At 40.2% G+C, this 25,533-nt stretch overlaps 1 protein-coding gene across 1 annotated transcript in view; it reads left to right on the forward strand.

Moving 5' to 3' along the window:
* LOC118210038 (NACHT, LRR and PYD domains-containing protein 3-like) overlaps nucleotides 1–25,533 on the forward strand; it is a 54,801-nt gene that overhangs the window by 19,912 nt on the left and 9,356 nt on the right. The window contains exons 2-7 of the mRNA XM_035385866.1: nucleotides 908–1,018; nucleotides 3,451–3,561; nucleotides 4,174–4,284; nucleotides 4,650–4,719; nucleotides 20,986–21,325; nucleotides 22,028–23,861. Of these exons, the coding sequence (XP_035241757.1) occupies nucleotides 954–1,018; nucleotides 3,451–3,561; nucleotides 4,174–4,284; nucleotides 4,650–4,719; nucleotides 20,986–21,325; nucleotides 22,028–23,861 (2,531 nt within the window). The 5' untranslated portion in view covers nucleotides 908–953. The remainder of the gene's footprint in view (nucleotides 1–907; nucleotides 1,019–3,450; nucleotides 3,562–4,173; nucleotides 4,285–4,649; nucleotides 4,720–20,985; nucleotides 21,326–22,027; nucleotides 23,862–25,533) is intronic.

Below are 25,533 nucleotides of genomic sequence, written 5' to 3' on the forward strand. Positions count from 1 at the left end.
TCTTGGTCTTCGTAGAAACTGTCTTTATTGGCAAAATATGGCAGCAACAGAAAATACACGTAGCATGTACTCTGGGAGCATCGAAGTCAAAATGCACCCCGACTGTCTGTCTTGGCCTTCTTTTAAGCTGTTAGTTGTGATTTGATTAGTGGTACCAGTGATGATTGGTGAGTGAGATGATTAGTTTCTGTCAAGAGTCACACAATGCCTTAGCAACTCTGCTTTGTTAATCACTCCCGAGTCAGTTTCATTCACCTTTCTCCCTCTCCTGGCTGATTGTATCAATATGGCACTGTCAGTCTTTACAGTGATACTGAAGTCTTGTGAGCTGTGAACTAAGGCTTTCTTTCATCAGTGGGCCCAAGTATTGCGTTTTGGCACAACCTCTGTATTGAAGATTTGTAGTTGAACTAAAAATCTTACACCAGCTTTTATTTAAACGTTTTAAAAAATGCTTTCAGGTTTTATTTCTGGCGTGTTTGGGAGCAATGGCTCGATTTTAGTCTGCACTTAGAGGTTGAGTTTAACTGGAAGCTCTGTCTCCGTGTGCTGTGAGTTAGAGCTGCAGTAAGAGGATGAGTTTAACTGGAAGCTCTGTCTCCATGTGCTGTGAGTTAGAGCTGCAGTAAGTGGATGTGTTGAACTGGAAGCTCTGTCTCCATGTGCTGTGAGTTAGAGCTGCAATAAGAGGATGAGTTTAACTGGAAGCTCTGTCTCCATGTGCTGTGAGTTAGAGCTGCAGTAAGAGGATGAGTTTAACTGGAAGCTCTGTCTCCATGTGCTGTGAGTTAGAGCTGCAGTAAGAGGATGAGTTTAACTGGAAGCTCTGTCTCCATGTGCTGTGAGTTAGAGCTGCAGTAAGTGGATGAGTTTAACTGGATGTTGTGTCTCCATGTTTTGTTCACAGGGTCCAGGTAGAAAGAGCAGGGTCACCTGAACCCAGCTGTCTGCCCATGAAGAGTGATCATTCAATGGATCGTCCGATCACATTCAGGGGAGAGTTCGCAGGTGATCAAAGGTAATTAAAGAGGTTCAAATTGACAGTACTGTTTAATTATATTTCAATGTTACTGGCACCTTTCTGTTGTCAGTCGGTGTAATAAGACTTTCAGATCTAGGTGGGGGTTATTATTGCACATATAGCTGTAGGTTTGTGATTTATATCACATTCAGGTGTAGGTGAGGTGTATTTTGTCATATTCATTTGTGATGTGAGTTTGAGCTGCAGTAAGAGGATGAGTTTAACTGGAAGCTCTGTCTCCATGTGCTGTGAGTTAGAGCTGCAGTAAGTGGATGTGTTGAACTGGAAGCTCTGTCTCCATGTGCTGTGAGTTAGAGCTGCAATTAGAGGATGAGTTTAACTGGAAGCTCTGTCTCTATGTGCTGTGAGTTAGGGCTGCAGTAAGAGGATGAGTTTAAATGGAAGCTCTGTCTCCATGTGCTGTGAGTTAGAGCTGCAGTAACAGGATTGTCTTTTACATTTATAACTTATTGCACCTATGCGAAATATTATTCTTTACCATCCACGGTGGATTATCATACAAGCACAATAAACCAGCTTTTATTTAAACGTTTTAAAAATGCTTTCAGGTTTTATTTCTGGCGTGTTTGGGAGCAAGGGCTCGATTTTAGTCTGCACTTAGAGGTTGAGTTTAACTGGAAGCTCTGTCTCCATGTGCTGTGAGTTAGAGCTGCAGTAAGAGGATGAGTTTAACTGGAAGCTCTGTCTCCATGTGCTGTGAGTTAGAGCTGCAGTGAGAGGATTAGTTTAACTGGAAACTCTGTCTCCATGTGCTGTGAGTTAGAGCTTCAGTTACAGGAATGTCTCATAGATTTAGCTATAACTTATTGCACCTATGCCAAATATTATTCTTTACCATCCGCAGTGGAATATCTCGCAAACACAATAAACCAGCTTTTATTTAAACGTTTTAAAAATGCTTTCAGGTTTTATTTCTGGCGTGTTTGGGAGCAAGGGCTCGATTTTAATCTGCACTTAGAGGATGAGTTTAACTGGAAGCTCTGTCTCCGTGTGCTGTGAGTTAGAGCTGCAGTAACAGGATTGTCTTTTACATTTATAACTTCTTGCACCTATGCCAAATATTATTCTTTACCATCCACAGTGGATTATCATACAAGCACAATAAACCAGCTTTTATTTAAACGTTTTAAATATGCTTTCAGGTTTTATTTCTGGCGTGTTTGGGAGCAATGGCTCGATTTTAGTCTGCACTTAGAGGTTGAGTTTAACTGGAAGCTCTGTCTCCATGTGCTGTGAGTTAGAGCTACAGTAAGAGGATGAGTTTAACTGGAAGCTCTGTCTCCATGTGCTGTGAGTTAGAGCTGCAGTAAGAGGATGAGTTTAACTGGAAGCTCTGTCTCCATGTGCTGAGAGTTAGAGCTGCAGTAAGAGGATGAGTTTAACTGGAAGCTCTGTCTCCATGTGCTGTGAGTTAGAGCTGCAGTGAGAGGTTTAGTTTAACTGGAAACTCTGTCTCCATGTGCTGTGAGTTAGAGCTTCAGTTACAGCAATGTCTCATAGATTTATAACTTATTCCACCTATGCCAAATATTATTCTTTACCATCCGCAGTGGAATATCTCGCAAACACAATAAACCAGCTTTTATTTAAACGTTTTAAAAATGCTTTCAGGTTTTATTTCTGGCGTGTTTGGGAGCAAGGGCTCGATTTTAATCTGCACTTAGAGGATGAGTTTAACTGGAAGCTCTGTCTCCGTGTGCTGTGAGTTAGAGCTGCAGTAAGAGGATGAGTTTAACTGGAAGCTCTGTCTCCATGTGCTGAGAGTTAGAGCTGCAGTAAGAGGATGAGTTTAACTGGAAGCTCTGTCTCCATGTGCTGTTAGTTTGAGCTGCAGTGAGAGTATGAGTTTAACTGGATACTCTGTCTCCATGTGCTGTGAGTCTGAGCTTCAGTAACAGGATTGTCTCATAGATTTATAACTTATTGCACCTATGCCAAATATTATTCTTTACCATCCGCAGTGGAATATCTCGCAAACACAATAAACCAGCTTTTATTTAAACGTTTTAAAAATGCTTTCAGGTTTTATTTCTGGCGTGTTTGGGAGCAAGGGCTCGATTTTAATCTGCATTTATTGGAAGAGTTTAACTGGAAGCTCTGTCTCCATGTGCTGTGAGTTAGAGCTGCAGTAAGAGGATGAGTTTAACTGGTAGCTCTGTCTCCATGTGCTGAGAGTTAGAGCTGCAGTAAGAGGATGAGTTTAACTGGAAGCTCTGTCTCCATGTGCTGTGAGTTAGAGCTGCAGTAAGAGGATAAGTTTACCTGGAAGCTGTCTTCTTGTGCTGTGAGTTAGAGCAGCAGTAAGAGGAAGGGTTTAACTGGAAGCTCTGTCTTCTTGTGCTGTGAGTTAGAGCTGCAGTAAGAGGATGAGTTTAACTGGATGTTGTGTCTCCATGTTTTGTTCACAGGGTCCAGGTAGAAAGAGCTGGGTCACCTGAACCCAGCTGTCTGTCCATGAAGAGTGATCATTCAATGGATCCTCCGATCACATTCAGGGGAGAGTTCGCAGGTGATCAAAGGTAATTAAAGAGGTTCAAATTGACAGTACTGTTTAATTATACTTCAATGTTACTGGTACCTTTCTGTTGGCGGTGGGTGTATGAAGACTTTCAGATCTAGGTGGGGGTTATTATTGAACATATCGCTGTAGGTTTATGATTTATATAACATTCAGGTGTAGGTGAGGTGTATTTTGTCATATTCATTTGTGCTGTGAGTTAGAGCTGCAGTAAGAAGATGAGTTTAACTGGAAGTTCTGTCTCCATGTGCTGTGAGTTAGAGCTGCAGTAAGAGTATTGTCTTTTACTTTTTTAGCTTATTGCACCTATGCCAAATATTATTCTTTACCATCCACAGTGGAACATCACGCAAACACAATAAACCAGCTTTTATTTAAACGTTTTAAATATGCTTTCAGGTTTTTTTTCTGGCGTGTTTGGGAGCAAGGGCTCGATTTTATTCTGCACTTAGAGGGTTAGTTTAACTGGAAGATCAGTCCGCATGTGCTGTGAGTAAGAGCTGCAGTAAGAGGATGAGTTTAACTGGAAGCTCTGTCTCCATGTGCTGTGAGTTAGAGCTTCAGTAAGAGGATGAGTTCAACTGGATGTTGTGTCTCCATGTTTTGTTCACAGGGTCCAGGTAGAAAGAGCAGGGTCACCTGAACCCAGCTGTCTGTCCATGAAGAGTGATCATTCAATGGATCGTCCGATCACATTCATGGGAGATTTTGCAGGTGATCAAAGGTAATTAAAGAGGTTAAAATTGACAGTACTGTTTAATTATACTTCAATGTTACTGGCACCTTTCTGTTGTCAGTCGGTGTAATAAGACTTTCAGATCTAGGTGGGGGTTATTATTGCACATATAGCTGTAGGTTTGTGATTTATATCACATTCAGGTGTAGGTGAGCTGTATTTTGTCATATTCATTTGTGCTGTGATTTAGAGCTGCAGTAAGAGGGTGAGTTTAACTGGAAGCTCTGTTTCCATGTGCTGTGAGTTAGAGCTGCAGTTAGAGGATGAGTTTAACTGGAAGCTCTTTCTCCATGTGCTGTGAGTTAGAGCTCCAGTATTAGGAGGAGTTTAACTGGAAGCTGTTTTGTTCGCAGGAGACTGCGGTCTCTCCAGTCCTGCTCTTTAGAAGAGACGAGTTCAGAGAAATTATATTTCACAAGACAGGTAAGTTCTGTGTTTTTTCAATTGTTTTTAGTTAATTTGTGTTTCATTTGTATTGTAAGTTTCATCTCATAAAAAACACGTTTTCAACATACATAAATGCCAAGTTACTCAAAAGTATTGATATCAAAATGACGCCAAGTTACGGTACTACAAACAATATAGGCTATATTGCCTCTCTGAAATGACATAAGATGTATTTCAAAGCAATGCTACCCAATATTTCCTCAGTTCTTTCAAGTCACTTGGCCCTGTGTATAAGCATTCACTACATGGACAGGCCAAACATATGTGTGGATGGCTCTCTCACAGTCAAGATTGATTGAATAGGCGTGTATATGTCCAATTTGTATTGGTATGTATGTATTTCGCTGCCCAGCCTTTCTGTTGCGTGAATGATAGTCTGTTTCTTGGTATAAGTGTGTGTTCGTAAATGTGAATGTAACATGCTGCGAGGGGAATGTCCCCTTGGGGATAAAGAAGTTCTCTATGTATGTATGTACAGTATGTATTTTACATGCAGTATTTATTGTACGTAGCAAATATACAATAACTTGCACATGTACTCAAATTCAGTTCAGAAGCAAGTATAAACATGTTTTCTGGAGAAATGCTTCCTGTCGTTACTCAGCAGCAGTTCTGTACATTAATTTCAATGTGTTCCATGAGGCAATTCGAAATATTTGACTCTTTGATCTGACACAAAGTTTGCATGACATTGAAAAATGTTAAGATTACAAAACACAGGGCCAAGTGACTTGAAAGAACTGAGGAAATATTGGGTAGCATTGCTTTGAAATACATCTTATGTCATTTCGGTGAGGCAAGATAGCCTATTTTGTTTGTAGTACCGTAACTTGGCGTCATTTTGATATCAATACTTTTGAGTAACTTGGCATTTTTGTACGTTGAAAACGTGTTTTTTTTTGAGATATCATTTCTTTTTGCAAAGCGTTTTATTATGAGAGTGAGAAATGCGACCCTGTAAAAAAAGGTTGTGGATTATGGCTATCGTTGTGTCAATTTGTACAGTCTGATGAGCGTGTACCGTTCAGCAGTTTCGGTTTGCTATATATGTAAAACAGTGGCTGTGAGAAAGGATGCAGCGGCATAAGCGTAAACGCATCAGAAACGCAGATGAAATATGGCCAGTGTATGTACTCACGGATTTGACGTCCATCCAACGAGCCTTGACTGACAAAAGAATCAGCAAGCCCGTAGAATTATAACTCCCTAGGTCGCAACTTGTGTAGCCTTCTGTCCTGCTCCGTTGTCTGTTATTTCGTGGAGATGCACTTTTAGTGTTTGTAAGGTTTATCCTTCTGTCCTGCTCCGTTGTCTGTTATTTTGTGGAGATGCACTTTTAGTGTTTGTAAGGTTTATAAGGCATTTTGATAGGCTTATCTGCAGGTAGGAATCCTCTTCGCTGTTTTGCTAAACTAGAACCGGAAAACATGATAGTGGAGAATAGGAGCAGACGCATATATCCCAGCAGGCTTTGCATATGAGAAAATAACAACAGTGTGAGAGAAATTAGGATGAAATTACGAAATTCCATAGTTGAAACAATATGTTTTTTAGCAGAATGGGCATGTAGGTGAAGGCTGACATGATCACGGAGTATAGTGCGAAGTAAATGGAGTGACCATGAGCGAGCTTACATTCCTTATCGAACGGTATATATAACAGTCTAGTGTTAACCGTTAAAGTGGAGGTTTAAGTAACATGTGAAATTCATTACACTGTTATGTTCAGTACTAGTAGTTATAATTATGAGTGAATCATGATTTTAATGGTAACGTTTTAATGGGGAGTTGCAGAACGTACATACGTAGTAATTGTTTGTATGTGGCTAGATGGAGAACAGGGCGAGGTAACATGAATGTAGAAACGTGGCGTTTGCTGATAAGGTTTTGTACGGTAGCCAAGTGAAGAAATGTAGTTAGTAGAAATGGCACAGCGGTGAACTGGTGTAACTTTTTAATAAAAGGAATACATTTGCCGTCATGAAATGCATATGGGTGGCCATGAGTGAGTTTTGGTAAAGCAAATATAAGCGTAAGAGAACGTTAGTGTAAAAGAGAAAATGATCTGCCTGAGGACGAGGCGGGATTCAATCGTTCAACCGGAGGTTTACCAGTCTGTCACTTTGTTAGGGCAGCACCATGACATAGCTATGCAATGCGTGAAATATCATTAGCAAACCTGTCCGTGGTTTTAAAGAACACAGGCGAGTAAGCGCAGAAGAGCTCCCGTTGAATCCATATGGCTTTGCAATATTGTAGCCGGTTAACAATTGAACGTGCAGACGGTACGTCATAATACAGGGTATACGTTCGGGGAACGGCTGGTAGATATGGTGCAAAAGCAACAATTGAGAAGTAGTAGACAATTATTAGTGAGGGTAAAAGCAGGTTAAAGGAGTAACATGGTGGTTGAACGTGACACTTACCAGTTGTCTTTAGGCAACAACAAAACAAATGTGCATATTTTTTTTTATTATTCAGTCATTTCAATGTACTTTAAAATGTATTTTTCTAAGCCTAAATGTCCCACTATAAAAGTTCACCCGAACCGTCTGGGCGTGGTAATGAGAACTGTCAGTTAGCTATGATTGACAGACCGTGCCCCGTTACCATAGCTACCCCCATGATACGTGCTGTTTTTGGGAGACTTTTCACAAGCTAGCTAGCTTAGTAGTATATGAAGTACCGATAGATAGCTAAGGTAAAGACGTTGACTTATATCAAATTATAATTTTTGCTATCTAGCTAACCAAGTTAAGATAAAAGCACAACTATAACGTCCTCATAAAAGCAAACTAGCTAGCTAACGTTATCGATAACATTGCGTTATGAAAGCAAACTACCTAGCTAGCTAACGTTAGCTAGCTAGCTAAATTAATATAACCAGAAATAATCTAATAGTCCTTAAAAGTCACTCTAATTTAAGTGAACCTAACGTTAGTCAAATATTTGCTTTGTCTTGCCTGTAAGCCAGCCGCGCAAACTATGGGTCTGGAGCAGGGGTCAGCAACCTTTACTATCAAAAGAGCCATTTTTGGCCCCTCTCCCCTAAATAAAATTCATCTGGAGCCGCAAAACCTATTTGACCCTTAAAATGAAGATAACACAGTGTATAAAGTTTTATATATAGTTACACTATATTCAGAGGGATTTGAATCTATCCAAAAGCTTATTTCTAGTATGTTTGACAGAAGTTTTTAATGCAAAAGGAGGTCATACAAGATACTAATTAAATTTTCGTTTCCAATTTTTTTTGTCATCCACTGTAAAAGAACAATAGTTTGTTGCATTTATGAAATCATAGAACAACAAAAAGACAACTGTTGACATTTTATTGCTGTTTTTACCTTATAACAAAGGAAAACCTCAAACTCTTATAAAGAGTTTGATTAAATTATCAAGAGGAGAGAAAAAACACTGGCATGTGTAGACCTACTTTGAAATACAAACAAAGAACCATGCAGGTCTATTTCAGTCATTTCCTTATTTGTAGAACATTAATAAAATAAAAAGTAGCCCACTTTGAAATAAATCAAATGTATAGCTGCTGCCTAATAACTTTTAAAAAAAAGAGTCAACATAAAAATAGGCCAGTTTGTATTTAATTATGACTTAAGTCCATTTCAGTCTTATTTGTAGAACATTAATAAAATAAAAAAGTAGCCCACTTTGAAATAAATAAAATGTATAGCTGCAGCTTAATAACTTTAAAAAGAGTAAACATAAAAATAGGCCAGTTTGTATTTAATTATGACTTAAGTCCATTTCAGTGTGTTGTCATCCTCTTGTTTTCTCCTCAGCCACGTACAGCAATCAACCATCGAGCCTGAACATAAAACACAACTACATCAGCTCAGGTTCTAAAATAAATATGTTTTTGCAAAATAATAACCTATTAAATGATAGTGTTCTCACCCGTTTAATGTGATTTCTGTTTCTGACCATCACTGCAGAGCTTCTCTATATCAGGGATGTAAGACGTGACTTTCATCTTCACACAGGACTGCAGGCTGTCATCTGTGAGGCGCGAGCGATTTTTGGATTTGATGTAGTTCATGTTTGAGAAAACCTGCTCGCATAAGTATGTGGATCCAAAGATTGACAGGACTCCAAATGCAAACTTCTTCATGTTCATATAAGTGTCGGGAATGGCATTCCATGTTTCAAAGACAAGTTTGTCGGGTTTGGGGAGTTTTTCAATATCGCTCCATTTGTGCTCCCGAGCGAGAATCGCCTTCTGACGGGTGACATCTTCCAGATCAGCTGTCAGGCTTTTGAACTTGGACACCCATAACTCTATCAGCTATGTCGGCCAGTTCCATTTCAAGATAGGGTTGACTTACTCCTGTGAATGCGGACATGTTCAGCAGGGATGGGTCGATGTCAAGGGGTGTGACGGGGAAGGATAGTGTGTTTTTTTTCCCTTCTGAACTCACTGAATCTTTGCCCAAATGCAGTTTGCATTCCAATGATCGCACGCTGAAAATACTCACAATTTATGTGATTGTGTGCTTCTTTGAACTCTCTCAGGGAGGGGAAGTGAGAGAGCTTACCTCTCTGTACATCTCTGGCGAACACTGTCATCTTGCGCTCAAACGCCAAAACATCCTCCAGCATCTGAAGGGCCGTGCTTCCTTTTCCCTGGAGACTTTTGTTGAGTGTTAAGGTGACCTGTCATATCCACCATGAAGTGCAGCTTTTCCAGCCAATCTGGATGTTCCAGTTCTGGATAGATGAGGCCCTTGCTTTCCAGGAACGTTTTCACGTGTTCCAGACAAGCAGCAAACCGTTTCAGCACTTCTCCCCTCGACAGCCACCGGACTTTGTTATGCAGCAGGAGATCTGAATATGCGCTGTCGACTTCATCTAACAATGAACGGAACTGTCGGTGGTTTAACCCTTTTGCTATTATTTTGTTCACTATCTGGATGACAAGGTTCATCACCTCCATGCATTCGGGGGGAAATGTTTGAGCGCACAGTGCTTCTTGGTGCAAGATGCAGTGAAACGTCAGCAGCTTTCTATCCAGCGACTTCTGAAGTAAAGTCACAAACCCCTTCTGTGCTCCTCTCATACTAGGTGCCCCATCAGTAGCCACTGACACCATGTGGGTGGTGTTTATTTCTTTAGCTTTTAAACAATTCACCACAGCCTCACAAATGTCCTCCCCCCGTGTTTGGCCTTTTAGCGGGATCAACTCAATGATTTCTTCCTGCGGCCCATCAGAGTTTACGTATCTGCAAAACAGCGCTGTCTGCTCAATTGGGATGGCAGGTATGCCATCCCGCCAAGTTACGCCTTGGCGGGGGCATGCCCCCATACCTATACAGCACCGAGAGTTTGGCACTTTTCAGGGTTCCCCACAGAAATAACCACAACAGCCACAGACACTCAGCCCTTAAAAACATTAAATTCTGTACATTCTGACCCCATTTCAACAGACAGATTTCATAAACAACTTTCACATGTCCACACAATAAAGCCCCAAACTAAGGGGATTTTGCGTTTTCTCCTTCTTCTTCTTCTCATTCTTATTTTTCCTGCCGCCTATCCCACTAATAACATGTCTCCCCATTGGACATTTTACCGACACCCGCCAAACCTTCACCTACACGACCCAATGGCAAACTCGCATACACACGCAAAATATCCATACCTTTTTACTCTGAAACATTGAGAGTACAAACAGCTAGTCCGCCTGTGGCGTAGTGGGTAAGGTTACAGTCTTGAGAACACAAGGTCCAAAGTTCAAACCCAGCTAAGAGCGCCTTCTTTTAAAGGAGTACCATGGTGATTTTCACACTCTCGTTTTTATGTGCTACTTGCACACGAGGCATCGAAGAAACACAATGAGTACAGTATTAAATATGTCCGTTCTGCATTTTTGGAGAAATATGCGTTTTAAATTTACCGTCCTATTTTCAAACGGTTGACAAAGTTGTCAACTTGGTCCGTCACGAACACAGTACTCCCACACCACTCCCCTTTTCCACGCCCCGTAAACCCATGTATAATTCCAGACCCATAGTTTGCGTGGCTGGCTTACAGGCAAGACAATGCACATATTTGACTAACGTTAGGTTCACTTAAATTACAGTGACTTTTAAGGACTATTAGATTATTTCTGGTTATATTAATTTAGCTAGCTAGCTAACGTTAGCTAGCTAGGTAGTTTGCTTTCATAACGCAATGTTATCGATAACGTTAGCTAGCTAGTTTGCTTTTATGAGGACGTCATAGTTGTGCTTTCATCTTAACTTGGCTAGCTAGATAGCAACAAAATGTATTCCTTTTATTACAAAGTTACACCAGTTCACCGCTGTGCCATTTCTACTAACTACATTTCTTCACTTGGCTACCGTACAAAACCTTCTTATCAGCAAACGCCACGTTTCTACATTCATGTTACCTTGCACTGTTCTCTATCTAGCCACATAAAAACAATTACGTGTACGTTCTGCAACTCCCCATTAAAACATTTACATTTAAAATCATGATTCACTCATAGTTATAACTACTAGCACTGAACATGAAAAAACACAGCAACGCAATGGACTTCACATGTTACTTAAACCTCCACTTCAACGGTTAATGCTACACAGCGACTGTTATATATACCATTCGATAAGGAATATAAGCTCGCTCATGGTCACTCCATTTACTTCGCACTATACTCCGTGATCATGTCAACCTTCACCTACATGCCCACTCTGCTAAAAACATATCGTTTCAACTACGGAATTTCGTAATTTCATCCTAATTTCTCTCACACTGTTGTCATTTTCTCATATGCAAAGCCTGCTGGGATATATGCGTCTGCTCCTATTCTGCACTATCATGTTTTCCGGTTCTAGTTTAGCAAAACAGCGAAGAGGATTCCTACCTGCAGATAAGCCTATCAAAATGCCTTATAAACCTTACAAACACTAAAAGTGCATCTCCACGAAATAACAGACAACAGAGCTGCACAGAAGGATACACCTTACGAACACTAAAAGTGCATCTCCACGAAATAACAGACAACGGAGCAGGACAGAAGGCTACACAAGTTGCGACCTAGGGAGTTATAATTGGGATGGCAGGTATGCCATCCCGCCAAGTTACGCCTTGGCGGGGGCATGCCCCCATACCTATACAGCACCGAGAGTTTGGCACTTTTCAGGGTTCTTCACAGAAATAACCACAACAGCCACAGACACTCAGCCCTTAAAAACATTAAATTCTGTACATTCTGACCCCATTTCAACAGACAGATTTCATAAACAACTTTCACATGTCCACACAATAAAGCCCCAAACTAAGGGGATTTTGCGTTTTCTCCTTCTTCTTCTTCTTCTCATTCTTATTTTTCCTGCCGCCTATCCCACTAATAACATGTCTCCCCATTGGACATTTTACCGACACCCGCCAAACCTTCACCTACACGACCCAATGGCAAACTCGCATACACACGCAAAATATCCATACCTTTTTACTCTGAAACATTGAGAGTACAAACAGCTAGTCCGCCTGTGGCGTAGTGGGTAAGGTTACAGTCTTGAGAACACAAGGTCCAAAGTTCAAACCCAGCTAAGAGCGCCTTCCTTTAAAGGAGTACCATGGTGATTTTCACACTCTCGTTTTTATGTGCTACTTGCACACGAGGCATCGAAGAAACACAATGAGTACAGTATTAAATATGTCCGTTCTGCATTTTTGGAGAAATATGCGTTTTAAATTTACCGTCCTATTTTCAAACGGTTGACAAAGTTGTCAACTTGGTCCGTCACGAACACAGTACTCCCACACCACTCCCCTTTTCCACGCCCCGTAAACCCATGTATAATTCCAGACCCATAGTTTGCGCGGCTGGCTTACAGGCAAGACAATGCACATATTTGACTAACGTTAGGTTCACTTAAATTACAGTGACTTTTAAGGACTATTAGATTATTTCTGGTTATATTAATTTAGCTAGCTAGCTAACGTTAGCTAGCTAGGTAGTTTGCTTTCATAACGCAATGTTATCGATAATGTTAGCTAGCTAGTTTGCTTTTATGAGGACGTCATAGTTGTGCTTTCATCTTAACTTGGCTAGCTAGATAGCAACAAAATGTATTCCTTTTATTACAAAGTTACACCAGTTCACCGCTGTGCCATTTCTACTAACTACATTTCTTCACTTGGCTACCGTACAAAACCTTCTTATCAGCAAACGCCACGTTTCTACATTCATGTTACCTTGCACTGTTCTCTATCTAGCCACATACAAACAATTACGTGTACGTTCTGCAACTCCCCATTAAAACATTTACATTTAAAATCATGATTCACTCATAGTTATAACTACTAGCACTGAACATGAAAAAACACAGCAACGCAATGGACTTCACATGTTACTTAAACCTCCACTTCAACGGTTAACGCTACACAGCGACTGTTATATATACCATTCGATAAGGAATATAAGCTCGCTCATGGTCACTCCATTTACTTCGCACTATACTCCGTGATCATGTCAACCTTCACCTACATGCCCACTCTGCTAAAAACATATCGTTTCAACTACGGAATTTCGTAATTTCATCCTAATTTCTCTCACACTGTTGTCATTTTCTCATATGCAAAGCCTGCTGGGACATATGCGTCTGCTCCTATTCTGCACTATCATGTTTTCCGGTTCTAGTTTAGCAAAACAGCGAAGAGGATTCCTACCTGCAGATAAGCCTATCAAAATGCCTTATAAACCTTACAAACACTAAAAGTGCATCTCCACGAAATAACAGACAACGGAGCTGCACAGAAGGATACACCTTACGAACACTAAAAGTGCATCTCCACGAAATAACAGACAACGGAGCAGGACAGAAGGCTACACAAGTTGCGACCTAGGGAGTTATAATTCTACTGACTTGCTGATTCTTTTGTCAGTCAAGGCTCGTTGGATGGACGTCAAATCCGTGAGTACATACACTGGCCATATTTCATCTGCGTTTCTGATTTGTTTACGCTTATGCCACTGCTTCCTTTCTCACAGACACTGTTTCACAGCAAACCGAAACTGCTGAACGGTACACGCTCATCAGACTGTACAAATTCACACAACGATAGCCATAATCCACACCCGTTTTTTACAGGGTCGCATTTCTCACTCTCATAATAAAACGCTTTGCAAGAACTGATATCTCATAAAAAACACGTTTTCAACGTACAAAAATGCCAAGTTACTAAAAAGTATTGATATCAAAATGACGCCAAGTTACGATACTACAAACAATATAGGCTATCTTGCCTCACCGAAATGACATAAGATGTATCTCAAAGCAATGCTACCCAATATTTCCTCAGTTCTTTCAAGTCACTTGGCCCTGTGTTTTCTAATCTTACCATTTCACAATGTCATGCAAACGTTCTGTCAGATCAAAGAGACAAATATTTCGAATTGCCTCATGGAACACATTGAACATTGTACATTGAAATTAATGTATAAATTCATTAATGTACAAAACTGCTGCTGAGCAACGACAGGAAGCACCTTTCTCCAGAAAACATGTTTATACTTGCTTCTGAACTGAATTTGAGTACATGTGCAAGTTATTGTATATTTGCTACGTACAATAAATACTGCATGTAAAACACATATTGTACATACATACATAGAGAACTTCTTTATCCGCATGGGGACATTTCCCTGGCAGCATCTTACATTCACATTCACGAACACACTTGTACCAATAAACATACTATCATTCACGCAACAGAAAGCCTGGGCAGCGAAATACATAGGCCTACATACCAATACAAATTGGACATACACACACCTATTCAATCAATCTTGACTGTGAGAGAGCCATCCACACATATGTTTGGCCTGTCCATGTAGTGCATGCTTATACACAGGGCCAAGTGACTTGAAAGAACTGAGGAAATATTGGGTAGCATTGCTCTGAGATACATCTTATGTCATTTCGGTGAGGCAAGATAGCCTATATTGTTTGTAGTATCGTAACTTGGCGTCATTTTGATATCAATACTTTTTAGTAACTTGGCATTTTTGTACGTTGAAAACGTATTTTTTATGAGATATCGTTTACATCACTTGACTCGTCACAGGCGATTGAGTATGCTGGAGCTGAATTAATCTCCTTAATTTGTTGACTGGTGATGTTTTCTGCCATCTTAATGGTCATGTCCTTGACGGTCTTTGCTGTTAGAGGCATATCTCGAATTTTCTGAACAATTTCACGTTTGTTTTTGAAGTCCGAGAATAGATGTTCTGATATTTTAATAAATGATTCTTTCATGTATTCTCCATCTGTGAACGGCTTTCTGCGTCTTACTATCTCCTGAGCTGCCACAAAACTAGCAGCAGTAGCTGAGTTTGGAGACTTGATCCACTTATTGAAAGTAGATTTGCTCTGCTCAGCTTTCCGCAGCAGTTCCGAAATCGCTCTTTTTCGTTCATCTTCAGCTTGGTACTTTTCAGCAAATGCTGTGTGTTTGTTCTGGAAATGCCTTTCAACATAACATTGCATTGCATTGCACGATGAATCTGTCCACGGTGAGTTAAACCCTCTATTTTCCTCAGAGACTTTTCTTTTTTTAGATTTATCCATGGTTAGCTTACCTGGGGTCAGAAACTCAAGATTAGCCACCTTCAGGAGAGGCGTCGGGGGTGTGACGCATATTTTAGTTGACAACATATTAAACAGTTTTTTTTTTCTTCAGTGTCACAATATCACCTCGATCTCCAAAATAAGAGGTGTTCCCTTTGAAAAAAATAAAATAAATAAAACAGTTATTTATTTCCATATATATATATTTTTATTTCTTTTCCCAAAGCTATAGGGAGCCACTGCAGAGGGGCTTAAGAGCCACATGCGGCTCCGGAGCCGCAGGTTGCCGACCCCCGGTCTGGAGTTATCCATTGGTTTACGGGGCGTGGAAAAGGGGAGTGGTGTGGGAGTACTGTGTTCGTGACGCACCAAGTTGACAACTTTCTCAACCGGTTGAAAATAGGACGATAAATTTAAAACGCATATTTCTCCAAAAATGCAGAACGGACATATTTAATACTTTACTCATTGTGTTTCTTCAATGCCTCTTGTGCAAATAGCACATAAAACCAAGAAAGTGTGAAAATCACCTCGGTACTCCTTTAAAGAAAGGCGCTCCTAGCTGGGTTTCAACCTACGACCCTGTGTTCCCAAGACTGTAACCTTACCCACTAGGCCACAGGCGGACTAGCTGTTTGTACTGAAAATGTTTCAGAGTAAAAAGGTATGGGTATTTTGCGTGTGTATGCGAGTTTTCCATTGGGTCGTTTAGATTTGGGTGAAGATTTGGCGGGTGTCGGTAAAATGTCCAATGGGGAGACATGTTATTAGTGGGATAGGCGGCAGGAAAAATAAGAATGAGAAGAAGAAGAAGAAGAAGGAGAAAACGCAAAATCCCCTTAGTTTGGGGCTTTATTGTGTGGACATGTGAAGTTGTTTATGAAATCTGTTTGTTGAAATGGGGTCAGAATGTACAGAATTTAATGTTTTTAAGGGCTGAGTGTCTGTGGCTATTGTGGTTATTTCTGTGGGGAACCCTGAAAAGTGCCAAGCTCTTGGTGCTGTATAGGTATCAGATATTCAGCTATGCACTTAAATAGATTGTAAAAAGCAAAAAGTGTGGTTTTTCTAAAAAAATTTTTAAAAAAACATTAAAAAACTACTTTTTACATTATGATCAAAAAAAAAAGATTGCAATTAGACATTCCAGTGCCAAGTAAATGACCTAAAAGCAAACTACTGCTACCCTCTCTATGATCTACCCATCGGGACTTTTGCCCCTGTTTGGAAGCCTCATATTCGTTACAGCAATCATACAGTGTTGAGTTCTTCAAGCTCGTTTACATACTGTAGCTTTTGAACGTAGCTTACGCCGTCCTTCTAGCTGAAACTACAGCTTAGCTATTCTACTGCGTACTGACTTATTTTCACTTTGCATTTTCACGTAGCACCTGAGTGGAAGCTTTGACTATTGGCAATGACTATTAATGATTCGATTTTATAGTTTTGTCATTTTCCTCCTTGTGATACCAAAAATGCCAGACGTGGAACTGTGTGAAGTGTGGGTATATTTTATTTGTAGTTGTGTAAATACAGAAATATGAATGACTTTCCCGGCAAGATTATACAGGTGCAAAAACAATGTTTTATTTTTAGTTATCCAGCAAGGCAGTGTAATGACAGAGGTTTTCATGAGTCAGAGGGGGGCTTGAAGCTGCCTGCACACTTCCAAAAGTGCTGCAGGCAGCCACGCTACCCAGTGAGCTACTAGCGAAAGAGATATATAAGCAGAATTTTGTGGTTTTAAACAAGTGCACTTCTATACATGCCATTTTGCGTGTGCATCCGATGAGTCGTTAGCAAGGTAGCTATGAGGAAATTTTATACCTACTGGTGAGGCAGGGTTATGAGAGGACAATTTGTTATGGTTGTTAGAGTTACACAGTACATACACCTCAGTGGTCGGCAGTATCCTTGTGCCTCGGAACTTGAACTCATTCAGTTACTTTCTTTCAGACTCTAATGCCAAAGGATTGTAATTATACTATATTCTAACCCGAGTTACTGGGACAGGTGGTTTAGGCCCGAGGACTCAGTTCCAGCACCTCAGAAATTCAGAAGTTGTGTGCTATGACACTTTGCACACTTTTAGAGGTTTTAACATGGGTTCCACATGTGGCAGATTCCAGATTCTTGTTGTAGCCTGGGGCTGCACTCAGAGGGGTGGAGACTTGTATCTGCCATGGCACCCAGAGGTTGCGACGTTACATCGGGCTCGGTACTCAGAGGTCCAGTGACCACTAGTACCGGCCTCCATCTCTGAGACTCAAAGGTGTGGTTCCCTCCGGACAGATACCGGACAGTCTCAACTGCACTTTCAGAGGGGTTGAGACGTGTACCGCCGTGGGACCCAGGCACCCGGGTTTAGTATCAGCACTTATCAGACTCTGCTTTCAGGGCTGGAACTTAGGAGCCTAGGCTATGCACCCGGCTTAGCACTGGTCATTTATTTGTTCCTCATAGGCTAGAAACTTAATCCTTTAACCTTGTTACTGCACTCAGAGGTGCTTATATTAAGGCCTAAAGCCTTTAAACTTGTTACTAGACTTGTACTCGGAGGTTTTTATATTAAGGTCTAAAGCCTTTAAACTTGTTACTAGACTTGTACTCAGAGGTTTTTATATTAAGGTCTAAAGTCTTTAAACTTGTTACTAGACTTGTACTCAGAGGTTTTTATATTAAGGTCTAAAGCCTTTAAACTTGTTACTAGACTTGTATTCAGAGGTTTTTATATTAAGGTCTAAAGCCTTTAAACTTGTTACTAGACTTGTACTCAGGTAATCTGTTCCGAGGCTCAAGAACACTTACCACAGTGCCCTGGGACACCGCACCTCAGCTTGTATGCACTGATATTAGTGGGTTAGCATATGGCCGGTGATGCTGTGGACAAAGTGAGATTATTCACGAAATTATGGATCATACTGAAAACATAGTGGTTTATTGTTACTATATATATATATATATATATATGGAAAGTAGAAACATAAGAGTCTTCTCACACATTTAAGTTCTAACATAGATACATTCTAATAAACACACACATATGCCACATACCCAGCATGTTTCTGTACGGACAAGAGTATGGTACCCGGAGAATCTGATAAGCAGGCTTCTCCCAGATCTGCTTCCTTGCTCCCCTTAAATGTCATCCCGACCATACCTCCCAAACTCCACGTTTCCCTCAATTTGCCCAAATAAGGCCGAACAGAAGTAGCACTGTGGCTCCACCAACCAGAGATCCCCTTCCCCCTTCTTCCCCTGTAGATACAGGGGAGCCATTATCCACATGATAGTATTAAGATACTTTGTACGATGGCGCGTGATCTGAAGATTGATTTTGATACCTTTCTTTTGTGGAGGCCCCAGGTGGTGGTTCTTCTATAATCCAGTCACTTATGTAGGCAAATTCATCCCCCTCACTCCTCAATCCTTCAAACACCTTAATTCCTAACATCTTTTCCATATTACCATCAGACCCACATCCAACCAAGCCTCTTCCACCTCATTACATTTTATATTGCCTCAAATGTTTTAATAAAAGCTCATACTGTATTTACAGAACATGTCATGCCCCAGAGTTATAGGATATAGGATTCTGTTTGAGGGTGACCTGACCCAATGACGCCATATGGAGGCGCTGTGGCACTGTCCGTGAGTGGTGTCCAGCCTCGCCTTGTCCGCCTGGCATGTCCAAGCGGCAGGAGGGTGAGCTGTATGTCCATTGATCCCCAAGTTGGTATGTCCAGAGCCCTATCTTCAAAAGGGCAAGATGGCTGAAGAATGCAGAAGATCGCTCTTCCGCAATAAACGGTGTGGTAAACAGTCCCATGCAGGATGCATTGATTGCTTTCCTAGCTGCAGGTCTCATCCTTTAGGCATTTATGGCCCCCACCTGTGTGTAGCAGTTGAACACAAGTAGAAACCAGACGTGACAGAGTCCTTTTGCAGTGGAATTTTTACCTTACATAGCTAATGTTAAACTTGGTGAAAATGCAGAAAGCGGAACTCTCTAAAGTTTGGGTGCATTGTATTATTTTAGTGCTTATTAATTTAGCATCTGGAGGTGGAACATGGCTGGGATAAAAGATATACACAATATTCCAATCTGGAGAGGTTTTCAGGATATCTGGGCCCACCTTTGGGAAAACGCATGTCAAATTTTACTGCTTTGTTAAATCCACTTTTTTATTGGTGTTGTATACATCCTGGGGTACGATTGTAAAAAGAAATCTGGTTCCATCCAGTATCTGAAGTATATATAATCACTACAGAATAAAGAAAATACAAAACATTTTTGGATTTCTTCTTTGTTTTTCAGGATGAATATGTCCTGTATGTTTACAGAGCAAGACTCCCGTGTGATCAGGGGTTATTTTGGTAGTAATGTTCTCTTTATTTTTTTATAAGCTTTGAACCATGTCTGGACTGCATATAGTTTTGTGTATGGAGATAACAGTACTGCATGGAGATAATGAGGTTTCTTTAAGGCAGGGGAGGTTCCTACAAAAAGGCCTGGATTTTAAGTGGGGTTTAAGGGGTTAACTCCTCTAAAGACACAACTTAACATCAAATCAAGTTCTGGAGTGCTGCCTGATCCTCCCTGCCTCACAGAAAGTCCAGATTCCTTTAGCAGGTCCCACAAATGGCAGCAGAGGAAGACTCCAAACTGAGACTTTTAAACTGGAAGCATTCAGTTCAGTTAGCATTTACTAAATGCACTGCACAGAGCATGAATATGGAAATTCGTGATTTAGCACAAGTAGTATCTCTAGTATCTGTATTTCTCTTTTCTGGCTGTCACAAACACTCAACACAAAACAAGGATCCTGTTGCGTTTATTTGAGCAAATGTAATACAACACATGCTGTAAAAAAAGTTTGGTTCTCCCAACTAAAATGTTTAAAATAGCTGTAGGCCTATACAATAGCGCTTTTCAGTTTGCTGTACCTTCAAGGTTCTGTGCATTACAAACTCTATGATCCAGCGACAATTTTTTTATGTTGGCTGAGCAACGATAAATAAGTTGTATTAACTTTGATTTGACAATATTGACTTACATTAATATTGAGGTATTCAGCCAACAAAATATTTTCACTCTATTTTTTTTCTAAATCTCTAAATATAATAATAAAAATTAATAAAATAATATTACTACATTTTATATTCAAATACAATAACAAAATTACCAAATTAATGTAACTAAACATTTTACACTGGGCCAACCTAAATAATAAAGGTATTTGTAGGGAAAAAAACAAACAAGACAAAATTCTATCCATCCATCTGGTAACATTTTTGTAACATTTATTTAATTATTATTTGATAATAATATGATTAATGGTCAATTATGATTAATTGACATACTCACCAACCCACCTCTTCATGTGTTTATTTCACACTGATACAGCAAACCTCTTCATGTGTTTAGTTCACACTGATACAGCACACCTTTCATGTGTTTATTTCACACCGATACAGCACACCTCTTCATGTGTTTATTTCACACTGATACAGCACACCTCTACCTGTGTTTATTTCACACTGATACAGCACACCTCTTCATGTGTTTATTTCACACTGATACAGCACACCTCTTCATGTGTTTATTTCACACTTATACAGCACACCTCTTCATGTGTTTATTTCAGTCTCTCCTGCGCACTTTGATGAAGCTGAAGAAGGATGAGAAGTTGAAACAGTTTCAGAGCCATCTGAGTCAGGATTGCCCAGAATGCTTAAAGAGTCTGTCTGAAGATCCTTCTGTACTGGTTAAGTTTATGAAGATGAAGGAATTGTTCAAAAGTCATCGAATTGAAGATTACCCAGAATGCATTGAGAGAGAGCAGAAGGATCCTGAGGTCCTGTACATAGTTGACAAGTTGCTGGAGACCTGTGGCAGTGAGAGGTCTCTGAAGATCACACTCCACATCCTGAGGAACATGAAGCAGAAGGATCTCACTGACTCACTGGAGAGAGATGAGCAGCGCAGTAAGAGTTTTCTCTCCTTGCGAATTTGTGTCTATTCAAATGCTGGAATTAGCTATAGCATCCACACTTTCATAATAGTGTTTTACATTGTCAACATTACATATAGAAAGTGTCACAACCAATGTGCACACAAAGGCATTGCAATGAAATTATAGCATGAAGCAGTGATTATGGGGGTAAGCAAATGTACATGAGATTAAATGTCCCTGAGGGGGACATAAGCAGTAATCTTGTGCTCAAAAGCCAGTGACTAAACCACTGTCCCATTAGACAGACTGCCCCAAGGTTGTATCCAGGGCTAAAGAGCACTCAGGATAACAATATTATATTTTAAAATGACCATGTAACAACAACCTGAGACATGAAGTGTAGAAACACATTTGAACCCATTCTCAATGTTTTAATGTTTTTTCCCTTCATCTGTAGTGTACAAATGCAACAGTGTGTGCTTCCTTGCTGATATGATGTATTTATGATAGATTATATTTCAGAGTTATGTAATACTGTGTGAGAAGTGCGTAACACACTGTGAGAGAGGCATAACATACTGTTAGACTTATGTAACACTGTGATGTGCGTAAAATGCTGTTAAGAATGAGTCTATTAATATTTTTATTGGCAGTTTAAAAAAAAATCTGTTATTGAATGGGAAATGTTTATCACATTTTAAACATAATTGTTTCTCATTTTTCCTCTATTCAGATAAATCCATAAAAATAGCCCAGAAGGCACTTAAAGCTCATCTAAAGAGGAAGTTTGAATGCATATTTGAAGGTTTAGCAAAGCAGAGCAACCCAACCCTCCTCAATGAGATCTATACAGAGCTCTACATCACAGAGGGGGGAAGTGGGGGGGTCAATAATGAACACGAGGTCAGACAGATTGAGACAGCATCCAAGAGACAAACCACACAGGAGACTGCAATCCCCTGCAATGACATCTTTAAGCCTTTACCTGGACAAGAGGAACCCATCAGAACTGTGCTTACAAAGGGCATCGCTGGCATTGGGAAAACTGTCTCTGTGCAGAAGTTCATTCTGGACTGGGCAGAAGGAAAAGCCAATCAGGACATTGATTTCATCTTCACTCTTCCTTTCCGAGATCTTAATTTGAAAAAGGAAAGAGAATTCAGTCTGATGCAACTTCTGCAGCACTACCTTCCACAACTGAAAGAGAGCCAAAGTGTTGAAGGTGATGAGGTCAAAGTGGTGTTTATCTTTGATGGTCTGGATGAGTGTCGACTTCCTCTAGAATTCCAAAGCAATAAGAAGTGCTGTGATATAACAGAATCATCATCAGTGGATGTGCTGCTGACCAACCTCATTAAGGGGAATCTGCTTCCCTCTGCTCTCCTCTGGATCACCTCCCGACCAGCAGCAGCCAATCAGATCCCTCCTGAGTGTGTCCACCGAGTGACAGAGGTACGCGGGTTCAATGACCCACAGAAGGAGGGGTACTTCAGGAAGAGAATCAGAGATCAGAACCAGGCCAGCAGAATTATCTCACACATACAGTCATCCAGGAGTCTCTACATCATGTGTCACATACCAGTCTTCTGCTGGATTTCTGCTACTGTTCTGGAGACAATGTTGGGTGAAACAGAGAGTGGAGATCTGCCCAAAACTCTGACTGAAATGTACACACACTTTGTGCTCATTCAGACTAATGTGAAGAGTCAGAAGTATCATGGCACTGATGAGACAGACTCAAAGATGATGTCAGCATCAGATACAGAAATCATCCTGAAACTGGGGCAGCTGGCTTTTCAACAGCTGGAAAAGGGCAATCTGATATTCTATGAAGAGGACCTGAGAGAGAGTGGCATTGATGTCAGTGAAGCTTCAGTGTACTCTGGGGTGTGCACAGAGATCTTTAAAGAGGAGTGTGGGTTGTATCAGGAGAAGGTCTACTGCTTTGTGCATCTGAGCATTCAGGAGTATCTGGCTGCCTTATTTGTGTTTCATTCATGTGTAAATGAGAACATAAATGTACTTGGAGCAGAAGAATCTGAACTTCACAGTGACAGAGTGCAGCTGTCTGAGTTACACAGGACTGCAGTGGATCAGGCCTTACAGAGTAAGAATGGACACCTGGACCTTTTCCTCAGATTCCTTCTTGGCCTCTCTCTGGACTCCAGTCGGATTCTCTTCAGAGGACTACTGACACAGACAGGAAGCAGATCACCTGTACCAGACCTACAGACACAGACAGGAAGCAGATCACAGAGCATTGAGAAAACAGTCCATTACATTAAGGAGAGGATCAGAAAGGAATCTTCAGCAGAGAGGACCATAAATCTGTTCCACTGTCTCAGTGAACTGAATGACAACTCCCTAGTGGAGGAAATCCAGAATTCCCTGAGATCAGGAAAACTTTCTGATAACAAGCTGGAACCACACCAGTGTTCAGCTCTGGCCTTTGTGTTACTGATGTCAGAGGAGGTCCTGGATGAGTTTGACTTGAAGACCTACAACACAGCAGCAGCAGGTCATCAGGTCAGACTGGTACCAGTGGTCAGGAACTGCAGGAAGGCCATGTGAGTATTATGTCATTAATAATGTAGATGATTGACAGTGTATTTTCACACTTAATATTTCTAGTGAGAGTAAAGTACAATAAAATTGTCTGGGAAGTGAAAATTTGGTATAAATGATAACTTCTGGATCATTTTAACAGTTAGTGCCCTCATTTAAACCCTTTGTGCGCATGCCAAATCTGCCCAATCGTTGCCCATTCACGGGGTACCTTATTTAAAGCTTTATAACTCCAGATGTGAGCATCACAGAGACTTGAATAATGGCTTAAATGAAGAAAGACATTTGTACCATTTACAATAAGATTTGTTTATATTCATAATGTAGGAAGAAATAGGCAAAAAAATCCAAATGGAATTTGCTCTTTTTTAGTTGGCAATGAAATACTGAGAAAACCTGTAAAACAGGTTACACTATACATGTCCTGGATCAAAAACTCCTTGACCACAAGTTCATAAAATCTAAGGGTGGATATGTAGAACTACTATAGATTTATGAAGCAAGAACTAAGCAATGTACCCAGTGTCTCCAAAACTATCCAAAATGTCTAAATTATGCATTGCTGTAAATCATGTATTTCACTACAAATCAACTGTTTTGTCTGAAGAAACTCACTGTTGCATCATTTTCAAGTGGGAATTACAAGATTTCCATCGGTACAGAGGCCTACAGTATCTAGGTGTCCTGAAACATATCCAAAATCTCTCCAAAAATTAATGAAATACTTTTTTTCTGTTATAAAGCATATAAACGTGCCCCGTTTGAAGGTTTAAGATGAAGCATTGATATTAGATTAAAAATAATGCAAAAACATTATCACACAATATGGAGCAGTACCTACATGTGTAATCATTAATTCTTGTATCTTTTCCTGTACTCTACGGTATGTAATGTTTCCTTGTATGGGAATTGGACGACATTAATACAAATTCAACTGTCCGCCACTATGTTTCAGTTCAGCTCTCATCCGATGCATTAAACACAATGACTACTTAGCAACCAATGAACGCTTACATTACAGTTACATTACACTCAAATTAAAAAAATTAGCACAGCTATTTTAAAATGTACCCAGGCATCACAAATAAGTGTAATTTTCACAAACGGATTGTCCAAGACAATATATGACCACTCAGTCTTGAAAGGGACATCTCTACGCGTAAAACCAATTGTAAGGTTGTATATTTATTCCATATCAATGCCCAGATATTGACAGTAGAATGACATGGCATAATTTTTTTTTTAAATTCCTCTTCTTTGTTTTAGTGTTCAGTGAGCAGCATTTTTCACAGCTGTACTGGCATGCCTTCGGCTATTGTTGGCTTTATCTTGTTGCAATGACGGAATACAAATTTTTAGCGGTAAAATAATGTTTTTATGTATGCCCAGATGTGCAAGTTCCGTGCTGAATAATGTGTTTCCTTTTAAACCAATCCAGACCAGGTCTTAACTCATAGCACATTTTGCTATTTTGGTGGTGGTATGAATGCGGCACACATGTGAATGCATGACACAGATGTGAGAAATATTTAATTTCGGTTTGACTTTCAAATGCAAGCTGTGCTCATTTACGCAGTCCAATGGCAGCTATTTTTGCAGTGCATCTGTATGGAGCTAACAGCGTCATTTAGAACTGATCATGTGACTAAACTGACACAGTAGCCTCAGTGAAGT

The sequence above is a fragment of the Anguilla anguilla genome, chromosome 12 (genome assembly GCF_013347855.1).
Source record: "Anguilla anguilla isolate fAngAng1 chromosome 12, fAngAng1.pri, whole genome shotgun sequence".
In the NCBI taxonomy this organism is placed as follows: domain Eukaryota; kingdom Metazoa; phylum Chordata; class Actinopteri; order Anguilliformes; family Anguillidae; genus Anguilla; species Anguilla anguilla.